The 22,240-nt window shown below is 36.2% G+C and overlaps 2 protein-coding genes across 5 annotated transcripts in view; both read right to left on the bottom strand.

Annotated features, from left to right (window-relative positions):
- SAMD9 (sterile alpha motif domain containing 9) overlaps positions 1-21,827 on the bottom strand; it is a 28,577-nt gene extending 6,750 nt beyond the window's left edge. Inside the window, exon 1 of one of the 2 annotated variants that reach the window (XM_011363624.2) lies at positions 21,711-21,827. The gene's annotated coding sequence lies outside the window, so the exon portion shown is untranslated. Of the gene's footprint in view, positions 1-7,850; positions 8,136-21,710 lie in introns of those variants that run through there. The other variant, XM_011363632.2, reaches the window with a different exon arrangement.
- On the bottom strand, positions 14,178-21,834 carry SAMD9L (sterile alpha motif domain containing 9 like). 3 transcript variants are annotated; one of them, XM_011363644.2, is made up of 2 exons: positions 21,711-21,834; positions 14,178-19,244 (listed from the first exon to the last, which is right to left on the bottom strand). In XM_011363644.2, the coding sequence occupies exon 2, from the start codon at positions 19,221-19,223 to the stop codon at positions 14,475-14,477; it is 4,749 nt and encodes a 1,582-aa protein (XP_011361946.1). In that variant the 5' UTR covers positions 19,224-19,244; positions 21,711-21,834; the 3' UTR covers positions 14,178-14,474. The 3 variants fall into 3 exon arrangements, with proteins under 3 accessions (XP_011361946.1, XP_011361950.1, XP_023388938.1); XM_011363648.2 differs by having other exon boundaries at positions 14,178-19,240; positions 21,711-21,828; XM_023533170.1 differs by having other exon boundaries at positions 14,178-19,240; positions 21,696-21,817.
- Positions 21,835-22,240: the final 406 nt, after the last annotated feature.

Here is a 22,240-nt window from a genome sequence, read left to right as displayed (position 1 = left end):
TTGATAAGCTATAACTGTGATCAGACATATGTGCCCCTCTTCACCTCTCTGATTAGAGCAAGTGTATGCTACTTAACCAGGACATATTCTATCTGTCGATCCCCCTTGGACAGACTTCAAAGTGTGTTACCTATCTTTTTCTCTCTGCTCTTTGTTTTGTATGTTTTAATTGATATAATAAGACATGTGCCTTAAGCATCTTAATTCAATGTGTGAGCCATTCTTTTCTAAGACTTCTAGGATAGCTTGCTGGGTAGTGAACTCTGAGGCTACTGTTACATTAAACTAATTTTTCATATAATAATTGATAATAGCTGATACGCGGACAGTAAAAAAAAAAATGGCATTACTGTTTGGCCTGTAAATTGTCACACTACTGTCTGGAAAATTAATGTCAGTCTGGGTTACAGAAATAGCAATGGTTAGAAAAAACAAAATCCAAATAATAATAGCTTTAAGTACAATTCAGAAATGGCTCCAAAATGTACATCATTCCAATGACTTCTTCATGGAGAAATCAAATTAACAGAGGAGATAAGCCTAGGGAATTATAACAGACTGCATAGGCCCACTTGTATAAAGTAATTCACAGAGATATTTCTTCCCATTGGTAGATACAAATTCAGGATTAGGATTTCCCTTCCCTTCCAGACATAAAGAAGCCAGAGCAATGGTCTAAGGTTAAAGCTGTTATTTTTTTATTATTTTACTATTTATTATTTTATTATTAGTAACTCCTATATGCATAGAAAGTGAACAAAAAGCCATATTTTACAGATACATTAATAAAAAATAAGTAAAAATAAACAATTGGTGGAAATTTTACTCTCTTACAACACTGTGACAATGAGAAACCTAGAACATTTAATGCCTCCTACAAAATGAATTAGATTTAGTTTCTTTCAGTAATATGACCTATAGAGATCAAGAAGCTTAAATTTAAAGTGATCTGGGAAGAAAAAAGAGTGGAGGGGGTAAAATTGCTTTAGGTGTACCAGTCTTTAAAGTAAGCCATTTTCAGAAGTGCTGGCAACATTTTCCTGTGTTGGGCTCTCTCTCCACCCATCCAGCAGGCACAAGCAGGCACCAAATCTGAATGCTTTTTAAACTTGGCTAACACCATTTGCCCCACCCTGGTGATTCCCTCAGACCCTCTCCCACACAGTTTGTGATCAGCAAGAACCTCTTTCAGTGATGAACCTCTGCTCAACTTGCCCTGCGGACTTTCCTGAAATCTTTCAAAGGTTCACAAATGCCAGACAAGCAGTGTCTGTCCTTGGTGTGCCCCTTACCTCTTGCTAAGTGGCTGTAAGCCACTGGCCTTGGTTAACAGCTGAGCTTCTTTCAGGTGCCTCCAAGCCTAGCACAGGTGGCAATGACCTGCAAATCACATTATAGCTCCTACCAGATGGCCTCAGGCAGGGCACAGGCAGTAGCTGACCTTGGCCTGCACCAGAGCCCCCTCCCAGGAGGCCATATCCATTGGTGGGCTCCAAGCCACAATGGAGCACCCAACCAGCATCACAAATGACACACCCGAACGGTGGTAGGCACCAGAACCCTGCTAAAACAAATTCCTCTTTGAGGGGTCAGCCTGTGCACAGCACCTTGTCTGCTGTAGTCACAGCCATTTCTCACAATCAGTAAGCCTGAGGGTGAATCTCTCCCACTGATGTTGCAACAGCAATCAAGTCTCAGCTACAACTGGAGGGTACACACAGCCCACACAAAGGACACACCTGGAGCACTCAGCTCAGGTGACCAGGGAGACTGTGCCACTGGGCCCCATGGAAGACCTACTACATAAGGCCATTCTACCAAGACCAGGAGACATAGAAGAACTACTTAATACATAGAAAAAACATAGGGAGGCAGCCAAAATGAAGAGACAAGGAAATATGACCTAAATGAAAGAACAGGACAAAACCACAGGAAAAGAATTCAATGAAATGGAGACAAGCAATCTACCAGGTGCAGAGTTTAAAACACTGGTTATAAGGATTCTCAATGAACTTAAGTTATATAAATGTAATTACTATGCTGTATACCTGAAACTAATATAATATAGTATGTCAACTACAATCGAAAAATTTTTAAAAATTAAGGAAAAATAAAAAGAGTGGGCTAGAGGAGCATGTTGTCAACAGTTGCTTTTAGGTACCTGATGATTACTCTCTCACAGCTGTAGATCAAAATAAAAGGGGATCCACATGACAGTATGTTTATGACAGGGATACTCAATGTGATGTGACCTTTTAAAAGGAAAAAGCTATATATCACATTCAAACTTTGGAGATAATTAGCCTGAGATTGGCTGAAATTCCAATACTAAGCTGAGAGACTTATTAAACAAAGTTTGGAAGAAAAGAATAAATAAGGTAAGCCCCTTTTGTGGGACTACACAAAACTACATCAAAGGTCACAATTATCAGAATGAAAAGGCAAGCTATGGAATGAGAGAATATATTTGTGAATTATATAACTGGTAATATCCATAATATAGTAAAAACTCCAACAACTCTACAACAACAAAAGAAATAACCCAATGTAAAACTGAGCAATGGATTTGAATAGACATTTCTCCAAAGATGATATACAATGACCCACAAACAAGATGCTCAACATCACTAATCATAAGAGGAAAGCAAAAAAAAACCACAATGATGTATCATTTCACATCTGTTATAACTACTAAAAAAAAAAAACTACCTTGAAAATAACAAGTATTGGCACAGATGTGGAGAAATAGGAAGGAACTCTTGTGCATTGTTAGTGAGAATGTAAAGTGGTGCAACCTACATGACCTACTCTAAAATGATGGTTAAAGTTCTCTAAACAGAAAGGGAATGGTAAGAAAAGGAACCTTGGAACATTAGGAAGAGAAAAATAACATGGTAAGCAAAAATACTGGTAAATATTGATTTTCTAAATTATGTTTGATTGTTAAAGTACTATCTGATATGGGTTTGAATATATGTAGTGGAAATACTTAAAATAAATATATCATAAGTGGATAGGGTAAGGGGATATATGGGAAGAAAGATTTCTACACTTTGCTCAAATACAACAACACACTTAGGCTGTCATAAATTATGAATATATAATGTAACATCTAGAGCATCTGTTAGAAAAAGCTGTACAAAATGATACACAAAAAAAACTGCAGATAAAAGTGGAATTGTAAAAAAATTTCAAATAATGAATAGGAAGTCAGGAAACTAAGACAGAGAAATTAAAAATAGAGAACAAACAGAAACAAAAAATAAAATGGTAGATATAAGTATTAATATATCAATAACCACATTAAATATAAATAGCCTAAATGCAGAAATTAAAATATAGAATTGTTAGACTGGATTAAAAACATGACATAAGTATACCTCATCTATAAGACACTCCCTTGAAGTAGAATAATATAGGTAGGTTGAGAGTAAAAGTATGGATAAAGGTATATAATAAAAATTTTAATTAATAAGTACAGGAGTTGCTATGTCAGATAAAGTAGACTTCAGAGCAAAGAAAATTACCAGAGACTGAGTAATGTTATATTATGATAAAAGGGTCAATCCAAAAAGGTAACACAGCAATCCTAAAAGTGTATGCTTTAAACCAGAATTTGCAAAATATTTAATCGCTGAGAGAACTTTTCAGTTTCAGACTAATCTAATTACAGTTTGCTATTTCAACACATTTCTTTTAGCAATCGGTAGAAGAACTAGACAGAATATTAGTGAGGACATATATAGAAGAATTCAACACCATCAACTAACAGATTTCAAACCACAGACACTCTATCCAACAACAGCAGAATAGCATTCTTTTTAAGTGCCTATGATAGACCATATCCTAAATGATAAAACAAACTTCAACAAATTTAAAAGAATTGAAATCATGCAGAATATATTTGCCAACCACAATGGAATCTTATAAGAAATTAATAACAGAAAGGTAAGAGGAAAACACTAAAAGCACACATTTCTAAATAATTCATGGACCCAAAAAAAGTCTCAGGTAAAATAAAAAAATACACTGCAGTGACTGGAAATGAATATACAATATATAAAAATTTATGAGACACAGTCAAAGCAGTATTAAAAGGAAAATTTATAGCAATAAATGCATATATTAGAAAAGAAGAAAATTTCAAAATAATAAGCTCTTGCCACAAAGACCTAGAAAAATTTGAAAAAGAAGAGCAAAATAAGCCAAAAACAAGCAGAAAGAAATAATAAAGACTAGAAATCAATTAAGTTGAAAACAAATATAATGGAGAAAGTTATATAATAAAATGAAACAAAGATCTGTTTCCTTGAAAAGATCAGTAAAGTTGACAAACTCCTAGCAAGACTGAAAAAGATAAAAAAGAAGAGACACATTTACCAATATCATTTGACTTTGGGTGGTGAATATACAATGCAGTATACAGAGAATGTATTATTGAATTGTACACTTGAAACCTATATAATTTCATTAACCAGTGTCACCTCAAGAAATTTAATTAAAGAACTGAAACAGTGGATATCATTTTGAAACTTTTAGACTTAAAATGGACAATAAAGGAATATTATTCACACATAAATTTGACAACCCAAATGAAACGGACCAATTCCTCAAAAAAAAAAACCAATCTTCCACAACTCACTCAATATGAAATGAAATGAGTATCTTGAAGAGATCTCTGCACTGCTATATTTACTATAGCATTTTCACATATGGAAACAATCTAAGCATCCATCAAAAGATGAATAGATAAAGAAGATGTGATATGTATATACACACAGTGTAGTATACAATGTGGTACACACACACATGTATATATAATGGAATATTACTTAACCATGAGAAAGAAGGAAGTCTGCCATGAAGGATATTATGTTAAGTGAAATAAGAAAAAGAGAAAGACAAATACTGTATGATCTCATTTATACGTAGAATCTAAAGAAAAAAAAGTGAAATTTATAGAACAGTGGATTCCAGGGGCTGAAGGGGGAAGGGGCAGGTAGATGTTGATCAAACTATACAAATTTGCAGTTATGTAAGATGAATGTCTAGACATCTGATGTACAAGCTTGAGGACTAACCTTGGCCTACCGGGAGGAAAAGAAACTAGTGGGGCTTTTGATAGTCACATGGATGGATGTGATGAATTGGAATCTAGAAGTGCTCCAAAATCTTTAACCGTCATGGAAATGCAAAGTATAACTACAGTGAGATAATACTACATACCTAGCAAAATGACTAAAATTAAAGCCTGGTAATACCAAATGTTGATGATGAGGTGGAGTCCATAGAACACTCATACATTTCTGGTGAAATTATAAATTGTTTCAGCCAAAACTATTTGATAGTTTTAATTACGTTAAATGTGCCTGTAACAATAGAAAACATATTGTAGGATTTCATTTATATGGAGTTCAAGAACAGACAAATTAATCTATTGTAGTAGAAGTCAGAATAGTGGTTACCTTTTGGTAGGAAGATATTTTCTGGGAAGTGGAACGAGGAAAACTAATGGTGTGATAAAAATATTTTGTGAAAACAAATAAAAGAAACCTTATTCAAAATGGAGCTGGGAAGCCATGAAGGGAGAGTTCTCAAGCACTTGTTTTTTATAACAAACAAGAAGAAGGAAGATTTCTTCCCTGCTGACTCATACTGAGATCAACAATAGCAACTGCCTTCCACTTGCTGCCAATAAGAAACTGCCACGACCTGGTACTCTTGTTCCCCACCAATGGGCTCCTGTTAAAACAGCCCTCCCCAATATCCTCCAAGAACCCCCCCCATAAGCTGACCTCCCTTTGTCTCTTTAGACTTGCCTATGGTTTGCTATAGTTTGCATGTCCCAAATTGCAATTCCTCTGCTATATCCAAATAAAGTGATTTGCTGCTCAATAACCTTTGTTCAATTTTTTTTGTTCAATTTTTAAGATTGATAATTTGATCTCATCAGTGGTTATGCTGATGAACACATAACAATCTCATAGAAGTGTACCCTTAAAATTTATTCATTTCATATAAATTATACTTTATTTAAAAAGCCAATGATACCTTCAAAATACATGATAAACAAATGAATGAAATAAAAGAGGTACTCGCATAGAAAAAGATGACAGTATGTTACCAAATAAAGATAATTCAATTCTGGGCATCTGAAGTCCTAAAGTTTTACTAGAGATTTATTATTGCAGCCTCAGATTACGGGAATAGCTTGTTTTTACAAGCCACCATTGATTCATACTGGTTTTATAGTTGTCTAAAACTTGATCCCACCCTCCTTTAATAACTACTATCTGAGTCATTTCCATGTGTCCATTTGCTAAGCCTCCTCTACTCTACTCTATAAAAGTACAGCTCACTTCGGTTGCACCTACAGTATTGTAACACTTAAAGCAGGGGGTACCTGGATCCTTCTGCTCCTGGCAGGATTCAGGCTCCTGAGTCCTCATACCTAGAATTCTTATGCCCTATCTCTTGCCCCATCCTACCAGTGTAGTTCTCCCAGAGTCTCCCTGACATTGTCACAGTTTTACAAACTCAGCCCTTGTCTCCTAAATGATACCTCAAAAATCAGATTATGAGACTGAGTGGTGAATTATTTCATTTATGCATGAGCTGCATACCATATACATATAATACAAACATAAAGCCAGGTGGATGGGGACCTGGGCCTGAAAGTTTGTTTGGGAATGTGAGCAAATAAAAAAGGACTGACTTTTGACTGTATTCTCTAAATAGGGAAAATATCTTTAAATTATGGTTGAATAGCTTGCACTTTACATTGCTTCCTTTAAAGCCTTTATCCGAGACTTGTTGGCTGTGCCTTTCAAAACTTACTTTAAAAAAACTGTTGAAGATGATACTCTTGGAGAATATATGCTAGAGAAATGATTTCTATTTAACATCTGTGCTTTGCCCATTTATGCTACTGTTCAGAAATATTTCACATATTTCTTTATACCCTCCCTTGTTCCAGAATAGTTTTCAGAAAGTGATCCAGGATCATACATATATGAAAACCCTTGGGTAAAGAAATCAGGGGGAAGGCTAATTAAGGGGAAGGAAGCTAGGAGGAGGTTAGGCCATGGAGTAAAGTTAGTGCCTAAAATAACTATTTTCAATTTCATATACTATACTAGAAGCGGCCTAAAATTTTGGTTCTGAGCATCTTAGCAACCAGTATAAAAAAGAAAACAATTTGTTACACAATCGAACCCACATATATTTATTAACTGTAGGGTTAAATGTAAGGTTCGTTAGCTTTTCTAAAAAGAGTTGCAGATCAGGTATTACCTTGGAGGCAGTCAGATTTTTAACCCAGGTATTTAGCAGAAGCATATAGCTGCCATAATTTCAAGGACTTCCTGTAGCAGCCTGTCTGTCTCTCTCTGCCTTTGTCTCTACCACTGTCTCTTTTTTTGTCTCTCTGTCTCAGATCTGTCTGTCTCTATATATCATCTGACACTAATGTCTGAGAAGCTACCGGGGAGTTTTATTTTCTGGCAGCCACCTACTTCTTAGAGTAGGTGGTGGAAGGTATCTTTAATTAATGTAAAGTACATCTTTAAATTTTCATTATATGTTCTTTCTGAAGATGCTGCAGATTCCTTGGGGGATTTCATTAATAAAAGTGCCTTTAGTTTACGATGGCATCTTTTATTGGAATGTTATGATTCATTTTTCAACTATTATAAAGCAGATTCCTGTCACAGCAATGAATAGAATTTCTAAGCTTAAAAATATTATTTTTGGTTTTGGGGTATATTTCAATTTTCTAATTGAAAAGATTCCTTCCTATTCAATAACACGCTATAGGTAGTAATAATAATAATAATAAATATTGTACTTACTCAGATTGTCTTTCAAATTTCTTCTGCATAAATAAAGAGAAAACCATGTATTTTGGTGCAGAAAACATCTAACGTCTGTATTTTCTTCCTTCAGCGATGTTAGAGACAACCATTTCCTTTCTTTTTCTGTGGAAGTTTATTCTCTGCTTTACCTCAGTCTGAGCTTGAACTGGCTCAGAAACAACAGGGTGTGTCTCAGAAATGGCTGTGTTGAAAACTAGCAAGTCGGGGAAAGGTAGCCCGTTTTCAGTTTCGTTTCCTAGACTTGAATTTATAGAAAATGACTGTTCTCTCTGAAATGCTTTTTTTCCCTTCCCCCAGTAAGCCCTTACTCTGCCACCTTCTGGTCTGTTTGGTTAAAATCCAGAGATTTCAAATCTGTTCTTTGCTTGAGAGTTTTGAGGACTGCCAAGAGCCCTGCCGTCTTAGCTACAGAAAAGCTCTGGGATATTCTGAGTAGATCCCTTGTGAACACTGGTTTTCACTGCTATTGGGAGCAGTATGAAGCAGCTTATTGTGGTATTTCACTGGCCTTCCAAGGTCGACTAACCATCCATCTCTGTTTTCCTAAAGTATAAAGTAATGGCCTTCAGAGACTCTTCTGAGCTCTCCACGAATGCTCAAGGCTCCTGGGTTAGTTCTGTAGGACAGACTAGGGTTACAGCCTCCCCATGGCCACAGTGCAGGGATTTATCTTTTTTAAGGTCAGTCTCAAGGCCAGGTAGAGAACTGTCTAAGTGAGAGCCACACAAATAGTTAACATTAAAAAAAAAAAATTAACAGTAAATGCTAACACTTATTGTGTGTGCTCATATAGCTTTTGGTTTTCACATTCCTCTGTTGATTCACACAGGTTTTTGAATGTTTATTAGGCATTTATTATGTACCAGGCGCTGTTGTAGGTACCTTATATTAACTTATTTACTCTTCATAACAGCCCTCTGAGGTAGATGCTTTATTATCTCCATTTTACAGCTGGAGAAACTGAAACACAAAGACATTAAATAATGTGACTATGTATGTTTAAGTGTTTACATGTATGTATATAAACGTGTATATGTATATACACACATATCTCTCTCTATATATACTTTATTGGTTCTGTTTTTTGGAGAACCCTGACTAATTTGACCAGGGAACAAATGGCTTGGCAAACCGAAGTAACCCACACCCTAATCGAGATATAGAACATTTCTGTTATGGCATATCTCCCCTGTCCCTCATCACTCCTAACTACCCCTAGAGGAAACCACTCCTCTGATTTTTTTTTCACCGTAAATTAGTTTGACCTGATCTAGACGTTCATATATATGGAATTGTATAGTATGTTCTCTTCTGTGGTATTTCTGTGCCTTCTTTTATTCAACATAATGTAATTGAGATTGGTTTTAGTGTTGCATGTATCAGTAGTTCGTTTATTTTTAATGCTGAATAGTACTCTGTTTTGTTAGTATGACACAATTTATCTAATTTCCTTTAAATGGACAATGGAGTTATTTCCATTTTTGGCAGTCATACGTGAAGCTGCTATGATTATTTTTGTACAAGTCTTTTTGCGGACATATGTTTTCATTTCTCTTAGGTAAATACCTTGGCATGGAATTGCTAGATTAAATAGGTGTGTGTTTAGCTCCATAAAACAATGTTGAGGCTTTGTTGAAATTTGTACGAGAAGCAATACTCTTTAAGGCGTGGTGGGTCTCTGTGTCAGGCCACTGTATAAGTCAAAATGAAATAGGAACTGGGGTTCATCTTACTTTGCCATTTTAGAAATAAAGAAATTGTGATACTCAGCACATCAGTATCAAGAATCTGAGGCTGCCAGGCGTTACAATTTTATACCCCTCCACCCACATCTAAGAGTAACAGGTAATATAGTTTAATTGGTACCCACGATACCTGCCCTGGTGTTAGAATGTCTAGTATGGTCTCACTGTCTTAGGAGTGGTCAGACATGGCAGCCATGAATAAATATTTATATTTTTACAATATCTGTAAGGAACATCATTTCAGAACTCTCAAGATGAGCCAGCAAAATGAATCTGTTTTATACATATTGAGGGGCAGTTAGAAATCTGATACATTTGGTTGAAAGAACAAGGTAAAATGACATTACGAGGGTAACATATGGATATTGTATTCTACCAGACAGATCTTGCTCCTTTGCACACAATTGAGATAGCTTTTAAATAATAGCAGACGTCATGGGCATTTCCTATGAACTCTGTAGCTATTACTAATTTTTCTTTCAGAATGGATCTATAGATTGTATTCCATGACTCACTTTGAATGCTGCTTTCCATTTTTCTAAGACTGTGAGAACAAGTTGGATCTTCCTGTGGCTATTTATGCCCAATACACATCTTCAGTCTTTATAACACAAGGCTCCTGGAAGAGCTGACTTTCTTCAGGAACTGGCTCGTGCCCTGTGAGCGTCAGATGTGACATTGTCAGCATCTGGAAGGCCCAGCTGTCCCACAGGGATTAGGAATGTTTGGAAAACAGTCTATATTCTACAGAATATATATATTTTTAAAAAGATTAGTTACTCAGAGCATTTAGGTATGCTTTATTTACCCAAGGGTTATTCAGCTTTAAGCAGAGACCTTTGACTTTTGACTTCCCTTTAAAAATTTATTCCTTCTTGTTACATTTCTCTTTGTTAAGAGTCTGGTAACCTTAAGTACTAGTCACATGATTATAAATTCCACATTGGGTGTGTATTTATATCATAGGTATTTCTAAACTAGTATACCAGTTATCCCTTCAGAAGGATACCAAGCTTAATGTAAATTTAATTTTCTTGAATCCAGTCTCTTTGTTTACCTAGTCCTATGTTTTGAGAAATATTGAGAATATTGTTAATATGGGAAAATAGAATGATTGTTCCCAAGGGATTTGGTGATCGGAAGGGTCTGTATATATCCACCCTTCCTGAGATATTATAATGTGGCTTCACAATGCTCGGTAGAAGCCGACCATGTTTAAAGATATTCTGGCTCTTACATCACTCATACATGCTCAAGAATAATATTTTCTCTTTCAAATAAGAATGAAAAATAAAACATTTCAAATTGTTTGAAGAAATATCCTGGGGTATAATTTTTTCCCAGTTTATATTTAATTCCGGCGTGAGTATGAAGTAAAAAGTCTGTGGGTTTGTTTTTTGTTTTACTTTCATCTAACTGTCCGGTTCTCTATTTCCAATGTGAGGACTAGTTTTTTAACTATTGAAGAAATATTGTGTTTATTTAAAAATTATATAAGTTGATGTAATGTATCTTAACTGCATGTGAAGATGAGTATGGGAAAAGGGGTAAATGATATAGAACGAGAAAACTAGGGTTGTGTGGTTAGCGGAAGGGGCTTGAATTAGAGTACCAGAGAATAAGTTTTTTTAATTGAAGACTGAAATGGAGTAACAAAGATAGCCAGTGTTTAAATTCAGGAAGACCTAAACAAGACTGGTAAAATACACTGATCTTAGATCAACAAAACAATATTCATTTAGTGCTTCATTAGAATAAGTTGCCTTTAATTACTGGATAAAAAAATGTGGTATATTCATGCAATGAAATTTTAGACAATAAAAAGGAATGAAATACTGGTGCATGATACAACATGGATGAACCTCGAAAACATTATGCAAAATGAAAAAAGCCATTCACCAAAGACTACATGTTGTATGACTCCAATTATATGAAATGTCCAGAATAGGCAAATCCATAGAGACAGAGAGAAGATTAGTGGGTGCCAGCGGCTTGGGGAAAGGGGTAAATGGTGATTGACTGCTAATGGGTACAGAGTTTCTTTTTGGGTGATGGGAGTGTTCTGAAATTGATTGTGCTGATGGTTGCACAATGAGGATATACTAAAAAACCATTGAATTGTATACTTTAAATGGGAGAACTTTATGGTACATGAATTATCTCAATAAAGATGTTTAAATTTGTCTTCTAATAAGAGCCTACTGAGTGTTGGACATGTAACTCGTGCTATCCAATTTAATCCTCATCAGATGCTTGCAAACAAAGTTTATTTTCCTCATCTTACAAATGAGAAAACCAGAGTTCTAACTTACTTGTGTACACTGACTTGGTGAATGACTGGCACAGTTAGGCTTGCATTGAAAGCCTGTCTATTTTCTAAGTGTGAACTTTTTTCAGTGGCTGTCTTCATTTATCCTGTTTCCAAATTATAAGACCTACTGAGATAACCGTTGTTGAGCTATTATCAGCTATGAGTTAATTTACCTGTGTGGGTAGAGCTGGTGATTTATGGACAGACTATGTGGAGCCCTGAACAGGAGTTATCAAGTAGATAACTTGAGGGCACTGAGTCCTCATAAATAGGGAGTTGAGGAATGAGGTGGTAGAATTAACATGTAGTATTACAAATACCCAATCCAACAATTTCTTTTTTGACTTTGTTTTCCCTGATGGCAACTTAGAAAAAAGAGAAAAGGGAGTGAGTTTGAGGAAAAGAATCAGTTAAAAACTATTGTTTTTATTTTTTAATGGACTTCCCTGAGTAGAAATTGGATCCCAATATTTTTGAAATATAGATGGTGAAAATGGGATAAACTAGATTTAAGCCTAAGTTTTTTTGTTTTTCTGTAGGTAAAACATGAATTCACCTTTGAAGGAAGACTAAGCACTTGTTTTAGGGAAAGCATTTTAATGGGCTCTTTGATTCTAGAAGATAAACCAAAGAATCTCTTCTGAAATGGGGAATTGAACTTCTCTGCATAATAATGTAGAACCTTGTCTTTTTTGTTGAGTGAGGTGATCTCTCTGCATTTTCTATTTTTTTTTTTCAGAAAAAAACATAATTCTTTCTGAGGACGTTAGAGGGTTTGTAGCCTAATCTGTGAGTCAAGGATTCCTGTTTAGGGCTTGTCTCATCTGGGAGAGTCGAGCAAGGGCCACCCTACGACATGGTTGTTGAAAGAGGGGCTGAGACGAGAGAAGCCCCCTAAGGAACCTTATAGAGGAGCTGGGCCTATAAACTCTGAGGACAGTCATCAATAACAGAAACATGTAACAGTTTTTCTTCTTTCTGTTCTAACTTTTCAAAAATCTTAATTAAAGCCTTTAGTTAAATCTTGCTGAACACTGTAGCCCAGTCTTAGCTGAGCTGTGAAGGATTAAGGGACAGGCTTATGTCCAAAGGCCTATGAACCATTCGAGGAGTGCAGCCCCTGGGAAGAGCCTGCTACCAGATGGACAGGTGGGCTGCAGAAGAGGAAAGCAGCAGCTTGGAGCAGTATCGGCAGCAGATGAATAAGATAGCAAATTTTACAATAAATTGTTTCAAGTTTTTGTATAAAAGGAGAAAGTTTTCAGGGAACTCCTGGTAATTAACTGAATCGAACTTTATTTTTTATGCTTATGAGGAGACAACTATTGCCCAAAGAGTCGGTGAAAAGATCCCTGAGAGGGAAAAGGACATCTTTATGACAAGAGGAATTGGGTTTGAAGCCTGGAATGTCGAAGTTACATCAGAAGAAGATATAGAGAAATGGATAAGCAAACATATATTTGTGAAGTATTCGATTTAATTTATGTTAGCATGTGTTTCACTTTATAGGCAATAGATAGCTCTTAAAATCCAAGCTCTAGAATGCTGTTTGAGGCTGTCCTGGCTGGTGTAAGTCTAGGAACAAGTTTCTGCGATGGCATTCCTGGTGCTGGAAAGTAGAGAGCACATATTGCCATGAAGAAAGTCATGTAATCAGATAGGAGTTACAGTAGTTAGGGAAGACTTCCTGGTGGTTACTCTAACTGACTTGTGGTGGAGAAATCAGAATAGCTATACTCTGAAAATGTTGGATGAAAATAAGGGAATATTTGACAGAACAGCATTCATATAGCACAGGTTGAGAAGTAAAGAGGGAAATACACGGAAAAAAGATGCCAGGGAAGATGGAATCTTAAAGAACAGGTGAAGATAAGACTGCGTTGACAGGAGGCAAGAATGGACAAAAACGGATTCATCTTTAACTGGGAGCAAGTTGTTGAAGGGAGTTCAAACTTGTGGATACTTGTTTTCTGCTCTCTTCCCCCTCCCAAAGCAATGCCTGAGAGAAGGGCAAGGGGATACAAGGAATTGTGTGTGTGCGTATGTGTGTGTGAAGGGGTAGATGGAGGATGGTAACAAAATATTTACCTTCCACATATGTTTTAATTAATACCAAGATGAATAATTGGCACTCTGGTGTGGAGCTCTGGGTTTGAGTTTCAATAAACTAAGAAGGGGTTTCTCTTCTACATTCGTCCTATTTAAATCTTTGACAGTGAAGAAATAATTCATAATTCAGAAAATTTATAAGAGTAATAGAATTAAAACATTTTATTGACCTACAACCAGTAATGATGTGACCTGTGGATACCAATTGTTAGTCTTAAAGTGCATATTTAAGGCATCGAACATTGACACTACTGTGTGCCAAGCACTGTGTGTAGACCCATTTCATGCCCTACAAAGGCTTTTAATCTATTTGGGAAGACAATAGCAAAATCTGTGATTAGAGGTAAGCCAATAATGTCATCAGAATGCTATGGGAATAAGGAATAAAATCAGAGAGGGAGAGATGAATAAACATATATGTGCTACTATATCTTCTTAAATTACTGCTATATCATATGCTAGAGGGCCTTCGATGGAAAACCCTAGGTAGAAGGAGACTCTTTCTATGTTCCCACCACTTCTGAGTGGACCCGAATAAACAGATGTCACTGGTATTTTTATTTTTTTCTCTGTCCCGTATTCTATAGAGATTTCCTTGCCTTCAGCCAGACCAGTGAGACGACGCAGGAGGTCTTTGACTTCTTTTTTTTCCCACACATCTCCACTCTGCCAGAATGAATTTATATTTTGTACTTTACTGAAGTACTGCTCTATCTCAGCCTTATGAACAAGACTGTTGAGACCCTTCCTCTTCCCCAGGTAGAAAAATGTGCTTGCTTGCTTGGATCTGCACATGCTTCTGTACTGTCTCTTGAAGGATCTATTTAAGGAAGAAACGTATTTTTCCATTAGTTTGGCATCTTCATCTAGCTCTTCATTTTCTGGCCAGAACAGAAGGCAGGCTAAGAAATAAGGGTCTGGATATTGATGATTTGGTTCTATGTATTGCAACACTTCTCGGAGCTGTTTTTTAAGTATGTTAAGTGGTTGAATGGACTTGGAGTTGGGTTTTAGACAATTGAGAATAATGTTAGCCAAAATGAAATTTTGTTTATCCTTTACCATTTGTTTGTTTGGCTTTTGCTCTAAGAGGAAAGTGTATTTTTCCACTATAGTTTCCATGGTAGTTGGGGCACCTTTGTGATTTGGATTAAGATATGCTAGGAGTCCAGAAAACCTATCTGCTCTCCAAGCTTCTAGACCTTTCCTATAATTCACCTCTTGGAGTAACTGACTCTCTTTGCCTTGTAATGGATCCAAATGGCAGAAAAATTCTATATATTTACTGAAACAACGACTTATTTTCTTGCTTAAGTTTTCCTCTGTTTCTTTTTGGGTATCCCTTTTTTTCAAAAGATTCATATAATCAAGAAAAAAGTCAAAGCACCTTTTCATATCTGATTGTAAATTTTGTAAATAAGGTGTGAACTTGCTAAGAGCCAAATAATATACATTTTTTGAATTTGTAGGAATATTACTTTTTCCTGATAAAAATTCTACCATAGTTTTTTCAGATGATTGATTTTCTTTGTGGAAACAGGGAGTAAGCTGAAGAATCTGAATAGTGTAAAGACCAACTTCTATTTCACCCAAGAAACCAGATGTGTTATACCTTTCATATTTTCTTTGGGACTTCTGTGGTGACCAGGTCTCTGTTTCATAGTCTTTCCTATCAGTTTGCTCTTGAGCTTTTTTGAAAGCTCTTGAGGCATTTTCAGCAGTTTCTAGGAAATGTGTTAGATCATTAACAGTGATATCCTTACAGTTTTTGTTTTCATCCAACCACAATTTGATTTCACTTTTGTAGACCTGGCCAAGAGTATCTGAGATATAGGAATTTTTAGGTGCTTTCTTTTGGGCCTGATTTGCCCAACGCAGAGCAATGTCAAAATTCTTCTCTTTAATGTAGAAATGTCTTGCTAAAGCCTGACAAATAAATGCATTTTGTGGGAATCGATTACTTCCTTCAGTCAGGACTCTTTCAACTTCATCATTCTGTAAAGCTTCGATTAATGGGGAAAACAAAGTGTCTGTTTCATCTCCATGCTCTTTGCGCTGTCTTGTAAGCAGAAGAGTTTGCACGTCATGTTGAAATTTGTCTCTTCCTATTCCAGAAACATAGAATACGTTCTCTTTTAATATCTTCAGTGCAATTTGACACCGACTCAAGTGATAGCTTTCTTCCAGTTCTTTTAGGCAGCAATTGGCAATCAGGGGGTGAATGATGCGCACACCTGTGTATCTCCCATAGTCTGCAACTTCTGTGTTTATTAGAAGTGTAGAATAGGTTCCCATCTTGTCTTCTAGACTTTCAGGTTTCCAGGGCGTGCGGGTGTATATGATTCCCAAAAATATTTCACAATGTGACACTGAAATTGTAAAATCTGTAACATAAGAATTTAGTAGAGCCAAGAAAGAAATGAGTTGTGCTTCTTTACTGTCAATATTCTGTCCTTTTAAGATATTCTTGACTACATTTTCTATATATGTTTCATCAAAATTTTCTTTCATAATCATGAAGGAATAAAAGTTTTCACAGTTCTTGTGTTGTTTTTCAATTTCCTCCAGTTTGGACTCAAAAGCTCTTTGTTCCTTGGAGGAAAGTTGGTATTTTAGTGCAATACTGTCTGCTAATTTTGCACTTTCATCAGGATTCTGGGATCTCATGCAGTTTAAGATAATTACCAATGTTTTATCATATCTCAAACCCTTCTCTGCTAAAATGGAATGGATGACATTCTGTAGAATGTAGACATTTTCTTGTTCTTCAAAATCATCCACTAGGAGAAGTACAGGAATGTAATCCTGAGGGCTGGCTGCCTTATAAGTAATCAAATTGGTAACTTGTTCTCCAATTTCTGCAAAATCAGTTGCTTTGTTTTTTAATACAGCACATCTGAAGTTTTTCTTTAGGTCCCAGAGAACATTCATAGCCAATGTAGTACCCCCACAGCCTGGGTGATGATGAAGATTGATAATTTTTACAAACATTGGTTTAGGAGAGTCTGCCCGACAATGTATCAGATCTTTAAGTTTTTCATAACTGTCCCTTTTGACAAAGGCTGAAGAATAGTTTTCAGAAGAAAAATAGAAGTTCCACCAGGATACTTTGCCACCTCGATAAAAATGCTCTTCTTTAGTTTTTTTAAATTCTTGGAATTTAGATTCATTTTTCTCAATATCTGTGTCTTTACACTCATTTTCACAGAGAATTTCCAGTGCAGTAAACACATCCTCTTCCTTTTTCTCTAGGATAACGGAAGATGATCCACTGGAGGGTAAAAACCTTTTAGATGACTGAGTCACTGGTTTTAGTTTGAGGATAGTACTGTTTATCAATTCTAAATTTAAAGTGGAAATACTATGGTTTGTTAATTCATCTGCCATTGTCAGTCTTGCTTGTAGTAGGTCTTTCCACCGTTGATAAAACTGTGAGTCTACACAGATACACAATATATTTTCCATTCCTTTGAGAGCTTGGTAGAAAGCACAGAAGGTTTCAATGAGTGGGTCTCCTGGGCTTTCCACTGGAGAGAGTAATAGAAACACTACCAAAAATTTTCCTCTTGTCATTAGGTTTTCATCTGTGAGAAATAAAATCAGTTTTCTGACTTCAGAAGCTCTTTCTCTCTGCCATAAATGTGGTTCTAGGGGCCTATACCTCTCATCTTTCAAGTCTGATCTACCATTGCAGAAGATCCAGCTGGGCTGATCAAAAAGATTCAGACTAGAAATTTTCTCCCTTATGGTAGTTGTCTTCTCCTCATACTGATTTGGAAAGTGCAGATTTGCTACCCGGCTTCTTTTGTAAGCTTTGGCCACCCCCTTGCTTTCAGACTCAGGATCAAACTCCAATATAGCAAACCATTTAATTTCCTTTAGAAAATCTAAGTTCTTTGTTTGGTTTGGATGGCATTTATTTGTTACAAGAATGTACCAATTGTAGTAAGAACTATCCAGTGAGTCTCGGTTTCCTATGAGAAGTTTAACCAGCTTTTGTCCTTCACTCTCCTTCTTATTTGCCTTCACCTCATATCTTTCTTCAGCCTCTTTTCTAGATGCTGTTAGTGACTTTAAATTTTGTATATATTTTTTGAAATCCACATCCCGTTGCTTGACGTTGGCCAGGATATCCTTAGAGCTAGCCCCTTCTCTCACAAATAGTGAATGATCTTGGTTTTGTTTCCATGTTTCATTTTTACAGTTTTGCATCTTAATGTAGAAATAGGTTTCTTTACACACAGAGTGTTTTGGAATAACATCTACTTCAATGACAAATCTACCAGATGAAGTATTGTTCTGTAGTAGGACTTCTACAAATCTTGGCTCCCGAATGCACTTCTTGGCTTTATTGATATCACTTTCTTCGAAATACTGTTTGATCATTTGATTGAAGTGGTCAATGAAGGCATCCTTACTGGGGACTTCCACACCGACAATTTCTCCATGCGGTTTGTCCTTGACTCCGAAATGGATGGTACCATTAGTGCGTGAGTTCATACAAGCTGATGTGAATCGGAAGACTTCATTGCTAAATTTCATCTTAATGTCCTTTTCTGTGGCTGTTTCTGTATTTGTGAGGGCTTTGAATTCATGTATAGGGTCTATGAGATTGAGTGGTCCTGTTTCAGGTTGGATAAGATAATGTTCTATGTAACGCTGGCTGTCATGGAACTGATCAAAAGGATATGGCATACAAGTCAACTGTTCAGTTTTCAGCTTGTTCTTTTTTTTGTTTTTAGTGGTCGCTACTTCATTTAATTCATTTTCTGTCATAAGAACCGAGTCTTGTTCTTTGGTATCTCTAGTCTCACTGAGATCATGATCAATATTGGATGACACTGAATTTTGCTCGTCCTTTTTTGTCTGTTGTGGCTTTTTTTGGTGTTCATTTTTGGAGAGTTTCATATGATCTAATTGTCCAGAATCCTGATTGTTGTTTTCAGGGAAACTATTATTCAATTTGTTAAACATACGTTTTATCAAAAGTGCTGGACCCCGTGGTAGCCCCATGTCTCTAAGGTCTTTCTCAGTTAATTCCTGTAGGACTAATCCTGTCACTTCTTCTTTGAACAGAATCTGCCCATATTTCTCATCAATCTTAAGGGCTTCAGTTACCCATTGTTTCACATGCTCTTTGGTCCAGTCTTTGGTCATTTTGGGTAGATTTGCTTGTTCACTCATATCAAAGCTGCAACTTCCTTCCTTGGGAAAAGTAATACAATTAGTATTTTAGTATTATACTTTATCACTGAAATCATATAGTCAATTATGTATATAATTTTATATAAACAGCGTGTATAAAATATTGTTCAAGGTTGATTCTTAAAACTGTTTGGTACTTATTTTAACTGTTTTAAGTCCCAATTAGTGTCCATGTTTCCTATATGATTGTAATTGTGATTATGAAATATGCAGTAGCTGCTAACTAGGGTGACATACCCCTTTACCCTATATAATTTCCCCTTTTAGGCTTAACTTGATGGAAGTTGGATTTTTTTTTAACTCAAAAAAAGAATCTTAAGTAATACAGAAATTGGTTCCCATAGCTGAATATTGCAAGTAAACTTTAAAATATGAAACTGGATAAGTGGAGGTGGATTGGAGCACTGGAAACTCCATTTGCAGCTAGGAAGCTGGCCATCTTTGATATACAGTAACAAGGCAGCTGGTTAGCTCATCGCCTGTACTCTTTTGGAACTCAAGCAGTCAGTCCATCAAGGGTGGAGCTTTGGGCAATGTGATAGCAAAATGTTAGAATAATCGATTTGGTTGGCTAATTCTTGTGGCCCTCAGAGATACCAAAGTGTATGCTGTAGTTCAAACTGGCCTGGCCTGCCTGAAATTAAATAAGGAAAATACTTTGAGTTTTTACTTTTAAAACCATTTCAGCCTAAATTATTCTTGTGAACTAATTAAGGTTCTATAATTATATACTCTGTTGAATCATAAGAGCTGTGTACCATGGAACATCCTGGAGCAGGGGTTCTCTACCTTGCCTGAACATTAGAATTACTGAGGGCTTCACATTCTGAAACTCTGATTTAATTGGCTGAGAGAGTGGGAGTGGCGTTCAGGGTTTAGTACTTTTTAACGCACTTCCCATTTGCAGGTGGCGCTTGCGGCTGAAGCATTTACCCCAAGATAACTCGTGGGTTACAGTCCTAACTTAACGCCCAAAGTTCGCCACGAAATATCTCGCTTTTATTGTTATTTTTGCATTGTGCTAGAATATCGATAGTTTTTGGAAACAAATGACATCATTCTATTTATAGCATTCTGTTTTTAGTAGTGGTGTTTCCATTTCCATAATATAGTAATTCTTGATCGCTGAAAATGTCATATCCTAGAAAAAGTAGCATTCCTATATGTGATATTTAACTTTGTTCTCGAACAGTTAGCCGAAGTCATTTGATGAATTCGATTTGTGTATACATTTCTGTCACATTAGGATCAGAAACAAGTTCCATTTTAGAAATATCTCCAAGAACAGTTTTCATATTTTATTTTCACATTGAAAACCAGTCAGATTTGCTTCAGTCTCAAAGATTGTGTTTATGTAAAATTAAATTAATGCAGGCAGCCAGCTACACTTTTTTCTCTAAACAGGAAATGGATTAAAATTTGTCTGGAATATTCTATTTGAGGAGTTCTCGAAATGTAATCTCTAGATCAGTAATGTCAGCATCACTTGGAAGCTTGCTAGAAATGTAAATTTTTCTTTTCTTTCTTTCGTTTCTTTTCTTTCTCTTTCTTTCATTATTTATGCCTACAGCACCTGGTCTCCTAGGTGGTCTCACATCTAAGGTCTGATCCTGTTAGCTTCTGAGATCAGACATTGGGCTTGTTCAGGGTGGCATGGCTGTAGACCATGGACTGTGGCTCTACTGGGGCGCGAACCCAGGACCTTCTGCGTGTAAAGCAGACGTGCTAATTGCTACGCCATGGAACCATGTCCTAGAAATGTAAATTTTCAGGGCCCACTCCAGACCTACTAAATCAGAATTAAAAAGATGAATCTATAATGTCATTTAAATAAGAGAAAACAAGAAAGTGAAAGTATTAAAAGGATAAATAGACTTAAAGTCTATTAAGGATCAAAAATCCTCCCAAATATTAAATTATAAAGAGAGAAATATGAACATTTAAAAAGATTTGTAATCTTTAGTGGTTATCAGAGAGATGGGGGGAAGGGAAGAGGTAGAAAAGAATAAAGGGGGTCAAATATATGGTGACAAAGGAGATGTGACTTTGGGTGGTGAACACACAAAGCAATGTACAGATGATGTATTATAGAATTGTAGACGTGCAATAAATTTAATTTAAAATTATTTTTAAAAAGATTTGTAATTTTTTAAATGTAAAATTTAAGGAACTATGTTTTTAAAAAATTTAGTGTATACCAAGTCACAAAATCTAGCCAAACTTAAAATTTGACCCATCTATGTTTGGGGTTGCTTGCAAAAGCTTCCCTGAAGGTCTTCTTGAGGTCAGATGTGAAGGATGAACTAAACTGAGGCCTCAGCCTCTTGCCTTAATGACTGGCCAGAGAGGAAACCCATGCAAGTCATTTCTGGTGTGAAGACCATAAGCACACCAGAATGTTTTATCCTGCCTGTAGTCATGCAACCACTGGGCATAACATCTTCTACTTGCCTTGACGACACTTACTTGCTGTAGTATCTTGAATCTTCTTAGTCACTCGGTCTTCAGTCTGCAAGATACACCTAGTCCTGAGCCAGTTAGCAGAAGGAACCAACCAATTCTTGATCTTGAAGACATCCAACCTCCAGAACTATGAGACAATATATTTTTGTTGTTTAAGCCACTCAGTTTGTGGTACTTTGTTATAGCATCCCTAGGAAATTCACAGGATCACCAATGGCTACAAGCCTTCCATCAACTCAGATTCAAACATTTCATTCTCACCACCGTTAGTGCCTGAACTCTAATATATTTTCTCTTAACGCCAAGACTTTAACCCATTGATCCTATTACTTTCTCACTTTTCCTCACTCCTCTATCATGTCCTCACATCCTCCACCCATTCACTCTATTTACAATACAGCAGCCAACATGATCCTGTTTAAATGTAAGTGTAATCCTGAGACTCTGCCCAAGACCATCCAATGATTGCTCATCTATCTCACTCAGAGTAAAAGCCAAAGTCCTTACATAAGATTTGACACGATGTGCCCACT

Source organism: Pteropus vampyrus, unplaced genomic scaffold (assembly GCF_000151845.1).
Source record: "Pteropus vampyrus isolate Shadow unplaced genomic scaffold, Pvam_2.0 Scaffold4, whole genome shotgun sequence".
In the NCBI taxonomy this organism is placed as follows: domain Eukaryota; kingdom Metazoa; phylum Chordata; class Mammalia; order Chiroptera; family Pteropodidae; genus Pteropus; species Pteropus vampyrus.
The sequence above is the reverse complement of the archived record's forward strand: the minus strand, read 5'-3'. Positions and strand labels throughout refer to the sequence as shown.